This window comes from Seriola dumerili, unplaced genomic scaffold (genome assembly GCF_002260705.1).
Source record: "Seriola dumerili isolate Sdu_G_001 unplaced genomic scaffold, Sdu_1.0 BDQW01000149.1, whole genome shotgun sequence".
Classification (NCBI taxonomy): Eukaryota; Metazoa; Chordata; class Actinopteri; order Carangiformes; family Carangidae; genus Seriola; species Seriola dumerili.
In genome coordinates this window covers 20,662,450-20,678,816 of record NW_019174404.1, presented here as the reverse complement: position 1 = coordinate 20,678,816, position 16,367 = coordinate 20,662,450, and the positions used below count along the sequence as shown (strand labels likewise).

Genomic DNA, 16,367 nt, shown 5'->3' with positions numbered 1-16,367 from the left:
CCGAAACAAGCAGATACCCAACTGAACCCTTACAGTTACCACACAGCTATCAGTTGGATTTCATTTCCCTTTAACCTTTTAATTTGTAAGCACATGGTCTGATCTAAGTTTTCTCAGCTCAAAGGCTTTTGGGATTTTGTGTTTGCACTCCATGAAATAATGGTTGTACTTGCTTGTCACCTGTGGGCAGTGTCATTTCCAACCCAAGCCTTCAGCTGTAGATTTATATCTTATATCTGTCTAAGATGAATGCCTGATGTGCAAACTCCTCCTCCTCCTCCTCTGTTTGCATTCATCTAGAGCTTCATATCAGCTTTTCTGAATGTTGTATTTGAGTAATCTGAAGTGCCAGGGATGGACAGGTGACACTTCAGTGGTCTCACTGACCCCCCCTCTTAAGGCCAGCTAGGACAGTGACATTATATTTAGTCAGACAGGGAGCCCTAATCCAGTTTTACTGTGCTTTCTCTACACTTTGTTCCTCTCCAGGTACCTGCATTTCAACAACATCGAGTCTTTGGAACCGGAATCTTTCACCCACCTACCAAAGCTGGAACGACTGTAAGTTCATTTTCTGTTAAAGGTCAACTCCATGGCAGGTAAATCAGTTTAATTAATGATTAAATCAAGCGCAATCTAGATTTGATGTTCAACGATTGAGTTGCTATTTTTGTTTAGTAATTTCATTGAGTGAAAACAGACATATTATTGAATTTCTGCAGTCAGGCTGCATACTTAAACATTTACAGGTCACCTAAATGCATTTAAACGTTTTGGAAGACTGAGCTGAACTGTTGTCTCTCATTTGCATTGAATTTGACTGTTGGTGATTTATTCACGTTGACAACCTCAGGGCAGCAGTATCAAAGAACTGTGTTGCATTCTGGGTAACTATGGACTGACTCAGCATGTGACAGAGCCACACACTGGAGGACTTGATCATAAAATAAGATAAGATAAGGTATTCCTTTATTAGTCCCGCAGTGGGGAAATTTCCAGCATCACAGCAGCAAAGTGGACAGTACAAAGAAAGAAAAACAGATTGCCAAATGACATGAACCAAAATACTTAGAGATAAATAATATGATATAATAAAATTAATTAGAATATAACATGTACAATTAAATACAAAATACAAAAAGTAGCAGCAGGTGACTCGTATTGCACACGGTGGATTGTCAGTCTTTGGCGTGTGAGGTCACTGATAGCAGTGTTTGTTGTAAAGTCTGACAGCAGCAGGAAGGAAAGACCTGCGGTATCTCTCCTTCACACGCCGTGGGTGCAGCAGCCTGTTACTGAAGGAGCTGCTCAATGCTGTCAGAGTGTCCTGCATGGGGTGGGAGATGTTGTCCAGCAGGGATGAAAGCTTAGCCCTCATCCTCCTGTCGCCCACTACCTCCACTGGGTCCAGGGGGCGTCCCAGAACAGAGCTGGCCTTCTTAATCAGTCTGTTGAGCCTTTTCCTGTCAGCAGTGGAGATGCTGCTGCCCCAGCAGACCGCACCATACAAGATGGCTGATGCCACCACAAAGTCATAGAAGGTCCTCAGGAGCCCCCCCCCCCCCTGCATTTCAAAAGACCTGAGTCTGCAGCAGATACTCTCTGAGGGTCTTAACATCTCTGAGGTCGTCATGACTGACTTCAGTTCTAAACTTATATTGATTGATGAATGCATTTTATTGATGCCACTGCCCCCACTAAAGGAAAGATAGTCTCTGGTTAGAAAAGAGCATCATGGAGAAATGCCCCGCTGGTACAAACTTAAAAAGCGACTGTTGGTGAAAAACAAATCTAGGTTTATTATGACATCTTTAAAAAGAGACACTGCATTTATAATTTAGAACTGAGAAATGTAAGGCAGTCTCTTCTTTTCTAACATCATTGCCAAAAACATCACTAAAGAACATGTCTTATTTACTGCTGTTGGACCTCTAGTATTTGTTTTGATGAAGTATCCTGTGAAAAATAAGGTGGGCTTAATTTAGCTGTTATTTCAATGTGTCAGATCCATATTTAACACATCAGCATTTAGGTAAAAATAAAGATCAGATTGGACTAAGCAGATTATAAATATTAAAGGACAAAAAAGGTTAGTCGTAATTTACCTCCACTACTCCTACGTTTGTCCAGTGAAATCTGTAAAAGGTTATCTTTATGTGAGGACTTCATATTTTACTTAGTAGTGACATTATTATTGTTGTCCATGACCACAATAATAAAACCAGATCTATAAAATTGTTTCCATGAGGCCATAATGTTTCACAGTTAACATGTCTTCATCCTTTGTCAATAAACGATCCATCACATATGTAAGTGAGATGACTTAAAGCTGTGGTTCTCCTGCACGCAGATTACCATGACGTTTCATATGTAGGCTGGTAGTCCCTCACACTGCCTGCGAGAGCTCTGCATATGAACCCTCCTGTCAACATGCACATGTGATGTAGTCGATGCTGCTAAAACTCTCCACCAGATGTCAGAGGGTCCTGTTAAATTCCCCTTTCATTGTCCCTGTTTATGGGCGAGTGGCTGCCCAGTATATCCATACTTCCCAGTCTCTAGAGAGGCTGAGGAGGTGGAGGGACACCTGCAAAAAAAAAAAAAAAAAAAAAAAGGTGGAACGGGGAGTGAAGGAATTCCCAGGTGCACAACTGAGTGGCTTGTTGTGGGAATATCTCCATGGTCACGGTCAAAGCAGTTTCTCTGGCGACGTGTCCAGAGAGCATATCTGTAGATCAGCTTCCTACAGGTTGGGATAGAAGATCAGCAACTGGATCAAAGATTATCTTGATTTATAGTTATCTAAAAATGAACAGATTCAGGGGAATGTTTTGGGTGGAGCGTTACATAAAAAAAAAAAAATAAAAAAAAAAGAACATTTTTGATGTTTGCTTTTAGCCAAGAAATAAAAGTTTCAGGGGTCATCAAGTTGAGCTGCCATAGCATGTCTGGGAAGATGATCATATTTCTTGTCCAATTTGGAAAATGGAATATGATATTAACAAAGGGAACACACTCAATATTTGTATATATAAGATATCAACTGTTATTTTGGGAAATTAATTTTGAAAATGTTATTTTTGAAAACAATTTATTCATTCAAATTATACAAATTTCTCTCGTTTGAGTCGCCATTTATAGACTCCAGATCTGCTGCATAGTTGTAGCTAGCCGTATAGATGTGGGCACTGATGAATCATCTTGGGGTTTTTCTCTCTTTTCCTCAGGTTTTTGCACAACAACAGAATCACCCAACTCGTCCCAGGAACCTTCTCTCATCTTCAGGCCATGAAGCGATTGTAAGTGGAAAAGCTGTCTAGCAACCGCTGGAACAGCTGTGTGAGAATGCATGTCTGCATCAATTTCTGTAGGTCCCCCCCCCCCCCCCCCCCCCCCCCATGACACCCTGTCTCAAGTGGGGGCTTGTGTGTCAGTTAAATGCCATGGAACCACACTACACTGTTCTCACGCTTCTTTGGCTGGAAGACGGTTTCTAACACAGGCTCACAGTCCTTCCCATGGTTCTCTCTTGTTGAGTCAGCTGCAGTGGAGATTGGAAGGGACTGTGCAGGGTGGGGAAAAGCAAAGAAAATTCTATTATCTGTCATGCACAAAAGATGCTTGATTTTCCCCCCATATATGAGAATTTGAGGTCTCTGAGGCTGTTTAGGTCTAACACAGCTCCTTCCTCCAGCCAACAGATAGTGAAGAACAATCAGTGGTTTGGCTTCTTCCCATTGTTTTTCTCCCCTCTTGTCTCAGTCATTCATGAGCTTTTAGTATTTGTTAGATCCCAGGCCAGTGTGCTTAAAAAGACAGAAACCTGCAGAGACTAAGACTGACTTCACTCTGATTATTGGAGGATATGTAAATAAATAAATGATCCATTAGGCCTTGAAAGGCTGCATCTGTTCATAACACACTTTCTTCTAAAGCAGTTTATCAAAGAGAGCTTCAGAAAGATAGCCTCACCAGTGTAAATCATTGCCAGTTCAATTTTCTGAACGGCATGTCATGGATAATGGACACATTGTGGTAGAAGTGAAAGCTGGATCAGTTACCAGAAGACGAGGCCAGGCCGAGAGATAGTTTCCCACGGCAGGAGGATAGTGTCTTCCAGTCTGGTCCTGCTGAGCCCCCACTGTTTGGACTGAGCTGGGCCGCGCCAGGCCATGCCAGACCAATTTTAGCTCATAAACTGCCAGAGAGGATTTGCCTAACACTGCTGCACACACACACACACACACACACACACAGACACACACACACTAACTCTCAACCCTGCAGTAACATGTCATATACTGTATGCTTTATGTATGGACTACGTGGCCATGTCTCATTGATCTGTGTATATGCGTCTGTACATGTTGTGTTCAGGCGACTGGATTCCAATGCATTAAACTGTGACTGTGAGCTGCTGTGGCTGGCCGACCTGCTGAAGCAGTACGCTGAGTCGGGTAATGCCCAGGCAGCTGCCACCTGCGACTACCCCAGCCGCCTGCAGGGCAGATCGGTGGCAACGCTCACGGCTGAGGAGCTCAACTGTGGTACGGAGAAAAAAAAGAGTGTGATGTTTTCTGATATCATGGGATGTTTGTTGGCACATGCAGAACAGGGACATGTATGTAGATTAATGTGCAGAGGGGTTTTCATAAATGGACCAGTTTAATTTATACTGTGAAATGTATTTTAAGACTCTGGGGCCGGTTTCACTAAGATATCTCAGACTGGTCTGTTGTGTTGATCCAGTTTTCATGTTGCTCATAGATTAGTCTAATGCAAGTCAGACCGTTTCACAAAAATAAAGACTGACTCATTTTAGTAAAAAAAAAAATTAGACACCCTACCCCCAGGCTGACTCAAACCAAGACCAATGTTACCATGGTAACAATCAATGACACCCGCGCTGACCAGAAGCTCCCAACAACAAGACACAGGAAAACATGGCTCATAATATGTGGTTTGCTAACATTGTTGTGGAGAGAGCGATGAGAAGAGAAGTTATTTTTTTTCCAAATCAGATGTTTCTTTTTATTGCTTCACTCTAAACTGACGTTCCCAAGTAAAATGTTATTGTTACTGTTGAATTCTGAATTTTCCGCAAGTCTTAATTTACCCAGAATTCATTGTACCACAGTCCAGCTTCAGATAGTCAAGAACTGAACTGCTTTGTGCAGCAGATGAACTCAGACGTCTATCTGAAGTCTGACTGATGGTTCTATCTGAGCCACAGTCAAAGTCTGTCTTTGTGAAACTGGCCCCTGATTGTTTTCAGCTGTTGCATTATTTTGCCATCTGTAGTGGAAATTAGCCTGATTATCTCTGTGGAACTTGAATGTGTTGCAACATTAACAGCATCAACCAGGGAGGACCACCCGATTGAAACCTTATTGAGTTTTACATTGAGAAAAAAAAAACACATATCTGGCAAGCACACGTGAAGCCATACACACATGGCTGCATAGCATCATGCATGTGTTTTCCATGTGCCTATTCTTACGCACACTCTCCCAACTTAAAGCAAAACTCAGTCTATAAACCAGGTAAGCTTAGTCAGCCGCGTCTGGTGTATATATACACACACACACACACACACACACACACTCACACACACACACACACACACACACACACACACACACACACACACACACACACACACACACACACACACACACACACACACACACACACACACACACACACACAGAGGTGTATCCTTCTTTTGTGTCTGAGGTCTGAAGGCACCAGCTGTTTCAGTCTTCACACATCACCAGCTGTGTCTCTGGTCTGGGTAAAATATGAGTCAGGAGCCCCTGAATTTGGCCTCCGGTCTCTCTAGGATCAGACCACCAGCAGCTGCTCCGTCCATCTATGAGATGAGGATGCTGCGTATGTGTGTTTGTGCGTGCGTGCGTGCGTGCATGCGTGCGTGCGTGTGCATTCATGCGTGGAACAGTGGCATGGAGGGGCCCACTGGTATTGAAACTTTCTTCTGATGGCTGCGATACATGAATATGTGATGTAACTTTTGCTCTTACATCATGATTAATTAATGTCATTACATATTTTAGAATTGGAAAATTTAAGTTATAAGAAGAAGAGGATGGTGTGGTGAAGAGATTGAAGGATAATTTAGTTGTCTTAGGAAAAATAGCTGTGGCCAGTAGAAGTGGTTTGAGATGTTTCAGTGAAGCAGATACTTTTCTTCTGCCATGAAAACTAGTCGCAGCTAAAATCCACTCTGACCAACATTCATTTAAGTTGACCACAGCTTCTGTACGTATGAAGAAGGCAACTACAAACATTTTATTTGCATTGATTGTTTTATATTCAGTGCACTGAATTTGATACTTGATACTTTGATACCTTTCAACACTGCAAGTAGAGAAGAAAGTGCACACATTTCAGTGTGCGTCTGCTTGGTGCATGTCCAGTTGGTTTCTATAACAGGCGGTTAGTTTCTATAGCAGTAAATCCAACCGTCTTAACTCTGCGTTTCATTCAGCTTTCACTGAATGCTGCAGTCTGAGGCCAGACAGGCAGGCTAGTTGGCAGCTGACTGTAACTCAACCACATTTAAATCTCTGCAGCTAATTTGATGGCCCCAACGTGCCCATTCTTGCTCAACGCAAACCCCCCCCCCCCCCCCCACACACACACACACACACACACACACACACACACACACACACACCTCTCCACTCCATGTGTCTGCATAGCGAGGCAGCGGCAGGGGAAGAATGTCTGCTTAGAAACATGGTGGACACCACGCCCACCTCCCTCCTTCCTTATTCTCTCCCCCTGTAAGCGGGGCGGAACAATGCACAGCGGGTGGAGCAGCTGTCAAAACAGCCCCCCTCCTTGAGATGAAGTGCCACCTCCCTGCACAAGTGGTGTCTGATGAGCCTCCACATCGGGCCTTGATGGGTTACCACAAAACAGGATTTCCAAGCCACTGCAATTACCCAGCCCCAGTGTTAATGTGGAGTAATTTGGTGGTAAGGGGAGACACGGGCTGATGTTCTTAGTCTGAATTTCTGCAGCTTGTTAAGGGGTGAGATTTGGTTTACCTGCTGGTGGACACAGATTTATCCCCATCCCCATGGATTCTTCTTTATGTTAGAAATGTTGATGAAAGAATGCTTCTAAAATGTGGCAGGTGAGACTAGAAGATTGATGCAGGTACATACGTATGAATGGATATGCATTTACACCTATCATCCAATCTGACCTCCTCCTCCAGAGGTACCCAGGATCACCTCAGAGCCCCAGGATGTGGACGTTACATCAGGGAACACTGTCTACTTCACCTGCAGGGCCGAAGGCAACCCCAAACCACAGATCATCTGGCTCAGGAACAAGTAAGACACTAAATGTTATGCACCAATGTTACGCACAGTATGTAACTTCTGCAGCTAGGGGTCTCTCAATCAAAACAATAACAAAAGACGGCTTTGGATGACGTCAAGAAGTACTGTGGGATCGTGGGAGTTGTCTTCACCACCATTGCCGTAAGCTTCACCTGGTTTGGATTCCTTCAGTATCAGTGGTTCAGGAGGTTTTTACTGGAAGCCAAATTTTACACAGAGGTGTCCTCCTCTCAAAATCAAACAGACTCTGTGATTATAACGGTTAAAAACACTGAAGGAAGCTGTTTCACATTAATAGTCAGTGTCTGAGCGACGCTGTAAGGAGGACAGAGACTCAGGGAAGAGTTGGAGCTGAGATTGATGCTAACCTTTGTTCTGATTGTTTCTCTGATAACTTATGAAGCAGACGTTCAGCAGGTTTTTACCAGCAGCTGAATTATCCACAGAGGTGTCCTCCTCTCCATAACAAACACACTAGGAGATTAAAACCAGTAGAAACACTGAATAAAGCAGCTTCACTTTAAAATGCAGAGATTCAGCAACACCCTTCAGTGAGACACGGACAGGACGTCTCCAGCAGCTGGGAGCTGAGCTGTCTAACATTTCCTCAGCTTGTTTCTCTAATAACTTCAGATCCAGACGTCCGACGACTAAAATCCTTCATCTGGTTCAAATATAGAGCTGAAAACCACCAAGGTGTAAAAATTGTATCTTAAAAATGTGGCTTAAAACTGGATAAAAAGTCAATTTTGAGCTTTTGGCAGGCAACCACAACACTGACACATGGGCATAAGGGATATGACGTCAGTGACAGGCTTTGAGCTAGTTCCAGTTTTAAAGCTGATATAATGCATGTGATCAGGCCCCATAAATTGAGTCACTGAGTTGTGCCATTGCCATTCGCATTTAAAAAAAAAAAAAAAAGGTAAGGATTAAGCCAATAATTACACAGCCATCACTGAGAGTGTTATTATGATTATATGGAATTAGAAAAGCACAGTATGGGAATATATTGTATATATGTATTGGTTTATGTTTAATCAGTTGTGTGTATCTCCGTGCACTCCTGGCAGCAACGCTCTGAACATGCGTGACGACAGTCGTCTGAACCTGCTGGAAGACGGGACGCTGATGATCCAGGACACCAGGGAGACAGACCAGGGAGTCTACCAGTGCATGGCCAAAAATGTGGCTGGGGAGGTCAAGACTTCACAGGTCACACTGCGGTATTTCGGAGCCCCCTGTAAGTGGCTGCTTTTAACCTCAACCTCTGCTTATCTCAGGCAACCTCTTAATTACTGAAGAGTAGTAGTCTCAGTCATAGCACTGTCCAGGAAAGTAATCTACATCACAGATTAAAGGTCCCATATTTTACACTTCTCCTGTGTTTTATTTGAAGTGTTGATCCATAAGAAGATATATTTGTAGTTTTAAGAACCAAAAACCTTCTCAGTGTAGTTTTACATCTCCTCTCTCAGGCTTCTCTCTGGAACTCTAGCAACAACAGGTCGGTGAGCCAATCAGAAGAAAGGAGACTCTGAGCCTCTCTTCTGATTGGCTGACTGTTTTCTGAGTGACCAAATATAAATAAAGCAGATTTCAGGTAAACACTTCAGAGCACAGGCTGTATGCATTTCTCTGTGGACTGAGGCTTTGATACTTTCACAGTATTAATATAGAACCTAGACCTGATCTATAATCAAACAACACATGGACATCTACCTTTATACTATATGGGACCGTTAAAGCTTCAGCCAGGTGTGCTATGACAGGCTCCTGCTGATAATGTTCATGTTTAGCAGGAAGTGGAAAAATTAAACGGCATTAATGTACATTAATGTAGTCTTTAACTTGATGTATTTCCACATTTGTTGGAATTGGAGAAGAAGTGACGTGAGGAGTTGGATTAAGGTTTTGTGAGTGAGATATCCTAGTTTAACTATAGTGTCATTGGGGGTGTTACGGTACAATTTGAATAGCAGGGGATTACCATCAGTATGAGATGATGTAGGGAGTCTGTGCTCTGAGTAGCACTGAGGTTACCTGCAGAGTTCAGCAGGTCAAATAACTGGGATGTCCCACTGAGCTGTGAGCAAAGCCTGCCGGCTTTCATGTCAATGTTTCCCTCCACACACTCACACAGACACACACAAGTACATTCTGTCCTCTCTGTCTCTGTTGCTCTGTCTCTCTATCTTCTGCCTGACACATATACACACTCACACATCAATCAGTCATAGTGCCAGTAGTTGTCGCCGTGGGAGATTAGCAGGGCCGTCTCCAGATGACCCAAGGGTCATCGCTGGGGTGACGGATGACCCCGGTGACAACCCCTCGTTAAGGAACAGTTTCTGAGAGCAGATGTTGTGCGTTTCCTGTTTCTGTGTGATTGTAAACGCCAGGCCCCTCGCTGTGTACATATTTCCTCTGACTCCACTGTAACCACTGGCCAAATATGAACAGGACGCGACCACATTCTGTTACACATGAAGGAAGTTACAGTCAAAGTCAAAGTGGCGTTATTGATGATCATTGTGCATGAACAGACCTTTCAAATGTTTTTCAACAGCTTTCTCTGTCATCATTTATTCAGGTCGTCACTGGTTACCTAATACCCTGAAATTTCTCAAAGCAGACAAATGAAAAATGTTATTACCTCTCATCTAATTAACCTAACCCCATTCCCACGTTCTACCCCCAATCCCCCCCCCCCCCCTCCCCCCTCCGCTCCCCTGCTCCTCCAGCACGGCCAAGTTTCGTGATCCAACCCCAGAACACTGAGGTACTGGTGGGAGAGAGTGTCACCCTGGAGTGCAGTGCCACGGGCCAGCCACAGCCCCGGGTCTCCTGGACAAAGGGCGACCGGACCCCGCTGCCCAACGACGCTCGCATCAACATCACCCCCTCTGGAGGGCTGTTTATCCAGAACGTGGTCCAGGCCGATGGGGGACAATACACCTGTTTTGCCTCCAATAACGTTGACACCATACATGCCACAGCTTATATCATTGTACAAGGTAGGAATCGGAATCCATTTTGCCATTGGATTTATTAAAAGATAATGCTCTTCTAGGGGGATTTTCTCAGCATGTAAATGTTTTAACATTCTCACTGTGGTTTAAATATTGTTTGTAAAAAGCTTCCCGCATCTTGTGTTTCTACAGCATCATCTTTTTACTGTCCTTCCAGAGTTTCAGCTTGTTTAAAACTTTGGCATGGGACTCAATAAGAAGCTATTAATTAGCTATTTATTAATATAACAGTGCTTTTCAACCGATATCTACTCACACTAGATAAATGTAGTGATTGTTTATCGCTATCCTCCCCAGATAGAAAAATGGCCCAACATATCCTGGGTCCTCGGCCCAAGTCCGGCCCATATACTTCTACATCTCAGCAGATATCAGCTGTTATCCTCCAGAAGATTTTCTGTGTGTAAACCACAATTGGTCCAGATGTGGAAGTAGGATCTGACAATTGTGCTGTATGTGGGCCAGATTCAGGCATATGCTGGGCCATAAGAAAACAAGCACGTGGCCCAAGTATGGGCTGAATTTATTTTGCTATCTGGGCCGTTATTGTCATCAGACATCACAGGAACTCATGTTATATACAAAGTGAATTCAGTCAACAACAACAACAACAAGAATGTGAATCAGGTGGCAGCGTCTCCCCTCAGCGTAAGGACAGCTCTCGCATGAAGCCGAACCCCTCCACACTGATGTGATTTTCTACTTGTAACTCTTAAAATACCTTGTTCTAGAGCTTGTGTGAATCTTTTAGTGTGTCTCTCGCTGATATTTACAAACAAGATTTTTATATTGCTCATGCTATCAGTTAAGCTGATGTTTACTCATCCTGCCACTTAATTTGTTAAGGATTCTATACAACCTTTTTTTTTCCCCTTCTGCCCGCAGCAATCCCACAGTTCACAGTCACACCGCAGGACCAGTCAGTCCTGGAGGGTCACACGGTGGACTTCCCTTGCGAGGCGAGCGGTTACCCACAACCAGTGATCGCCTGGACAAGGGGGGGCAGCCCGTTACCCCTGGACCGCCGTCACGCGGTCCTGTCTTCTGGTGCTCTCCGCATCACTCGGGTGGCAGCCCATGACGAGGGCCAGTACGAGTGCCAGGCCGTCAGCCCTGTGGGGACTGTGCACACGGCTGTTCAGCTCAGCATCCAGCAGAGAGGTGAGGGAGTAGATGATGCTGTTCATTGTAAACTGCCTTCATTAGATTAATTAGAAAATAGATTCATTGACGAAAGATGACTGAATCTTCCTAACAGCCAGGCTGCTATGGTGAACATGGAAATGTAGGTTCTATAACACAGGCAACTTAAACATACTGCTGGAACCTGCCATACACAGGCTGCTATTGTGTCTGCCTCTTCAAACACTGTGTGTTTGTGCAGGAGGAGGAGGAGGAGGAGGAGGAGGAGGAGGGGTGTGCTAGGTGGTAAAATGTTAAGAGGAGGGGAGTGGTGCAGTCCCCGTCATTCACAGCTAATTTGTCGCTTACACATGCGAGTCAGCTATTACTGTTAAAATGCATGTAAACACTGAAAGACATGTAGCTCTGTGTGTGTGTGTGTGTGTGTGTGTGTGTGTGTGTGTGTGTGTGTGTGTGTGGGCAAGTTCTGCATCTGTATGTGTGTGTATGCAGTGTAAATATACTATACTGTACTGTGTAATTCATTTGGTGTGTGCATGTGTTTGCATGTTCAGAAGAAGGCATACAGAAGTCACACTGTGTTTTTTGTGTGTGTGTGTGTGTGTGTGTGCGTGTGTGTGTGCGTGTGTGTGTGTGAGTGTGTGTTTGTTTGTGTGTATCTTAAATTACAGGCTTGGTTTAGCACAGGAAAGCATGGCAGTCTGTAATCCCAAGATGACACCATGTTTTTCCATGTAGTAATGGCTGTTAACATGGCTCAAAGTACATGTTGCATAATGGCCCCACACTGTTAAAGTCCTGCTCAAGCCTACAACCGTGCTGGCAGAGTGTGATGGTTGCCATATGCTAAGAGCACTGTGCGCAGTGATAGACAGAGCACTGAAGAAAGTGAAAGCAGAGATGAACAGGATGTCTTCATTATTGTGTATATATGTTGAGCATGACACCACATTTCAGTGTGACTGTAATGTTATTTACTATTTTGATGTTACTGTGTTTTATTCTTGAATCCTCTGGAAACACGTTGTCTGCAGCTGTGATGCTGGTGTACTGTACACCGCAGTCAGCCCTGTGTTTTACAAAGTTCAGCTTTGATTTAAAGGCAGTTAATTGGTGTCAGACGACTATGAAACTGCCTCCCACTCAACTTTGTGTTCTCAAACTCGTGGGGTTTTCCCATGGCCAGGTGGCTCATTGCTGGCTGCTGCATGGGAACCATGCAGTAATTTGAACATGGTGTGTGTGGGGGCAAACATCCACCCGCTCCCGCCAAACACCTCAGCTGCAGAGTGGTTCTATCACGAAGCTTAGACAAAACGGTGGAACACAGGGACACTGTTTGTGCGTGTGTGTGTGTGTGTGTGTGTGTGTGTGTGTGGGAGGACAAGACACATGTACATATGCTTGTGTGACTATTTACTTAAGGTCCCACGTGTGTGTATGTGTGTGTGCCTGTGTGTGATTAGTACAACTCAGCTATGCAGACACACGTGCGTCTCTTGTGCACATGTGCAACTCTTTATGGTCAGGCTTTATCTAAACTCCTCCAACCAAGAAGAACCAGGATAACCAGCTTTTTATAACTGTGGACACATTAACAGCCCAGTATGACTCATTATTGTTGTCTTATCTGTTTTTGTTATGTGGCTTTATTTAAATAGATATGTTTGTATCAGTGATTCCATCAGGTAGTTACTATAATAATGAAACTGTTTAGGTGATCATATCAGACAGTACATTATTTTACATTATTTCACCAATAATTCTAATGTATCTCACCTTGTATATGGTCATATAGTTCAGTAATGTTTGATACGCTACTTTTGCTAAAAAGAAAGTTGGAAAAGAGCCGATGATGAGCCCTGGTGTTGACACTGCGCTGAGTCCTGCTCTCTTTTGGTGCTGCACCTGTGGACAGCAGATACTGTAAGACTCACCAACATTCATGCGTAGATCAATGCAGACTGATTCACTGACTTTCCTGTTTTGACCACATTATGTCAAACTACAGTAACTACTTGCTTCAGACGTGCTGCGCCAGCAGATTACTTCATTTAAACACTTAATGTGAAAGCCGGAAACTCAGAGGCGCGTTGGCTCTCACCTCAGGTCGGGGGTTGTGGGTATTAAAAAATTCCTACCTGTGCACCACCAATGTGACGGCAGCAGGACTGATGTGCTATTAAATTTGCAAATGTCATGTTACGCACAGCCTTTCACTGTGTTTACCTTCATTAAATCCCCTGAAAACGTCACCAGGCTGTGATATATCCACACAGACCTCTACACACATAAGTTCAGTCAGTTCTAACTTCATATCCTGCTATTTTTTGAAGGAGACCACAGCTCATCATTGCTTCTTTTCCATCTTTCTTTTTAGCAAAGGTAGCGTCTCATGCCTCACCCAATCATTGTTATAGTAACAGCCCGATGGATAATTAGACATATATACATACTTAAAAACAAAATTAAATAAAAATAGAAATAAACAAACAGCTCAAACAGATAGAACAACAAGTGAGTTAAGAGTCACAGTTGCAGGATGAGCACCCAGATCTACGTACACACGCTGTAGCTGCAGCTCAAAGCAGATAATCAGGAGGTAGAGCGGGTCGTCCACTATTCAGAAGGTTGGTGGTTCGCTCCCCGGCTCCTCCAGTCCACATGTCGAAGTGTCCGTGGGCAATGTACCACTCATATACCAGTGTACCATCGATGTACCATCAGTGTATGAGTGTGTGTGTGTATAATAGCTGTCTATATAACAAGCGCTGTATGAATGTGAATGGGTGAATGAGACTAGTAGTGTAAAGCGCTTTGAGTGGTCATTAAGACTAGAAAAGCGCAGTCCATTTACCATTTACACATGCCTGTGTGTTAGGAGTCACACGTGCACGCACAAGTGCATCTGCATGGCTGCAGTTGTAGTAATCACACACACTGTTGGACTAAATAATCACACGAGCGTCTGTACGCGTACGTGTGTGCGTGCGTGCGTGTGTGCGTGCGTGCGTGCGCGCGCAGTCAGTGATGGTTGACCTACTCAATCTCTGTAAACAAATGGAAAACAGCTGTTTTCACTGTGTAACATCTGTGAGTAGAAGTTAATAAAACAGAAAATGACGGACACAACATACTGAGGGAAAAAGTGAAAATCATTGTATGAATATTGACAGGAATTTGCTCCACAATGAGTTTTTCTACCAAATGAAGCACGGCATTATTTCCTTTGAAAATACAGCATGCCTTCATCTCCCACGACCTCCATGCTGTTTGATGTTTTGCAGTACTGTAATCGAGGAAAGAAAAATAGCAAGTGCAGTGTAGCACAAACACTGGGAGTGTGTGTCTGTACTTTTGAGTATGTGCAGGACAGTAAAAAGGCTAAGATAAGTCTCAAGAGTTTCATATATGCTGTGATTGATTGCACAATTAATTTTACATGTACACTACTTGGAACACTGGTGCATAATCATTAACACATGCGCGTGTGTGTGTGTATGTTTTAACTCATTCAGTAACGCCTGTTTTCACAAATGCTCCAAGGGACCTGACGGTTGAGTCTGGCCAGGATGTCCAGATTCCCTGCAGCGCTCAGGGCCAGCCACAGCCTGTCCTCACCTGGAACAAGGTTAGATGCTCGAGCTCCTGTTGTGAGGTGGAGTGAGGTGCCCGTCACCTCTTCACCACAGAGGTCAGGGGGTTAGAAAAGAGAACAGTGAAGACGAAAGGGACTGGGGCCAGGAAATGTGTGTGGTTACACAAATTGTCATTTTTAAAGCAAATAATGACGTAACTGAGTGATTAAAATGTTGGAAGCTTATTCAGGTTGGTCTGATATAACTTCATCAAACCTAATTTGATCCCCACCTTCACATGCTAGTTCTCCGGGGTCATGACCTTTTCCCTTTGTCTCTCCCCCCTTCCGTCTCCCTCCCAGGATGGTGTGCAAGTGACAGAAAGTGGCAAGTTTCACATCAGCCCTGAGGGTTACCTGGAGGTGAAGGACGTGGGCACTGCTGACGCTGGACGCTACGAGTGTGTCGCTCGCAATCCCATCGGCTACCAGGTGGCTAGCATGGTGCTCACCGTCACAGGTAAGATGTCAGCACCTCATAACCTCACACTTTGTGCCATTCTGGCTGAGAGGCGGGGCGAGTTAGTGCACCACATTAGCAAGAAAGGTTTAAACGTGTTGCTTATCAATGCTGTAGCAAATATGGTAATAAAATCTTTGGCGATCTACCATGTTTTGTCATTTGTACATCTGCTGTAAAACGAAAAAAACTTTCTGATAATTTCATAGATTAAAGGTCCCATATTTTACACTTCTGTGTTTTATTTGAAGTGTTGATTCATGGGAAGATATATTTGTGGTTTGAAGAACCAAAAACCATCTCAGTGTAGTTCTGCATCTCCTCTCTCAGGCTTCTCGCTGGAGCTCTAGTAACAACAGGTCAGTGAGCTAATCAATACAGCAGATTTCAGTTTCAACACTCAGAGAAACCAAATCCTGCAAGGCTGGATGGTGGGTCCAGGCTTGAGGGCATGGCTGAGAGCGGTGACTGCTTTGTTGTGACATCACAAAGTTACAGAAGGAAAAGAGATGTAATATTTAGTATGTTCAGTGTATATCACTGTCACATTAGATCAAAGTCCCCTGCTGATCTTCCTTTCCAAGTCAGTCAGTAATTTAGTCACACTCTGCTGCAATGCTATTAGATTCCTATCAGCTCCTCCCTGTGTGAGTTGGTGTTTCCTGCTGAGATTTCTCAGGTCAGACCACAGCACTCTGCTGGTGAACCATAAACTGTATCAC

The 16,367-nt window shown here is 43.9% G+C and overlaps 1 protein-coding gene across 1 annotated transcript in view; it reads left to right on the top strand.

Annotated features, from left to right (window-relative positions):
• pxdn (peroxidasin) overlaps positions 1-16,367 on the top strand; it is a 56,092-nt gene that overhangs the window by 20,624 nt on the left and 19,101 nt on the right. Inside the window, exons 5-13 of the mRNA XM_022750408.1 lie at positions 490-561; positions 3,228-3,299; positions 4,378-4,547; positions 7,247-7,364; positions 8,447-8,616; positions 10,118-10,390; positions 11,291-11,566; positions 15,067-15,179; positions 15,489-15,645. Of these exons, the coding sequence (XP_022606129.1) occupies positions 490-561; positions 3,228-3,299; positions 4,378-4,547; positions 7,247-7,364; positions 8,447-8,616; positions 10,118-10,390; positions 11,291-11,566; positions 15,067-15,179; positions 15,489-15,645 (1,421 nt within the window). The remainder of the gene's footprint in view (positions 1-489; positions 562-3,227; positions 3,300-4,377; positions 4,548-7,246; positions 7,365-8,446; positions 8,617-10,117; positions 10,391-11,290; positions 11,567-15,066; positions 15,180-15,488; positions 15,646-16,367) is intronic.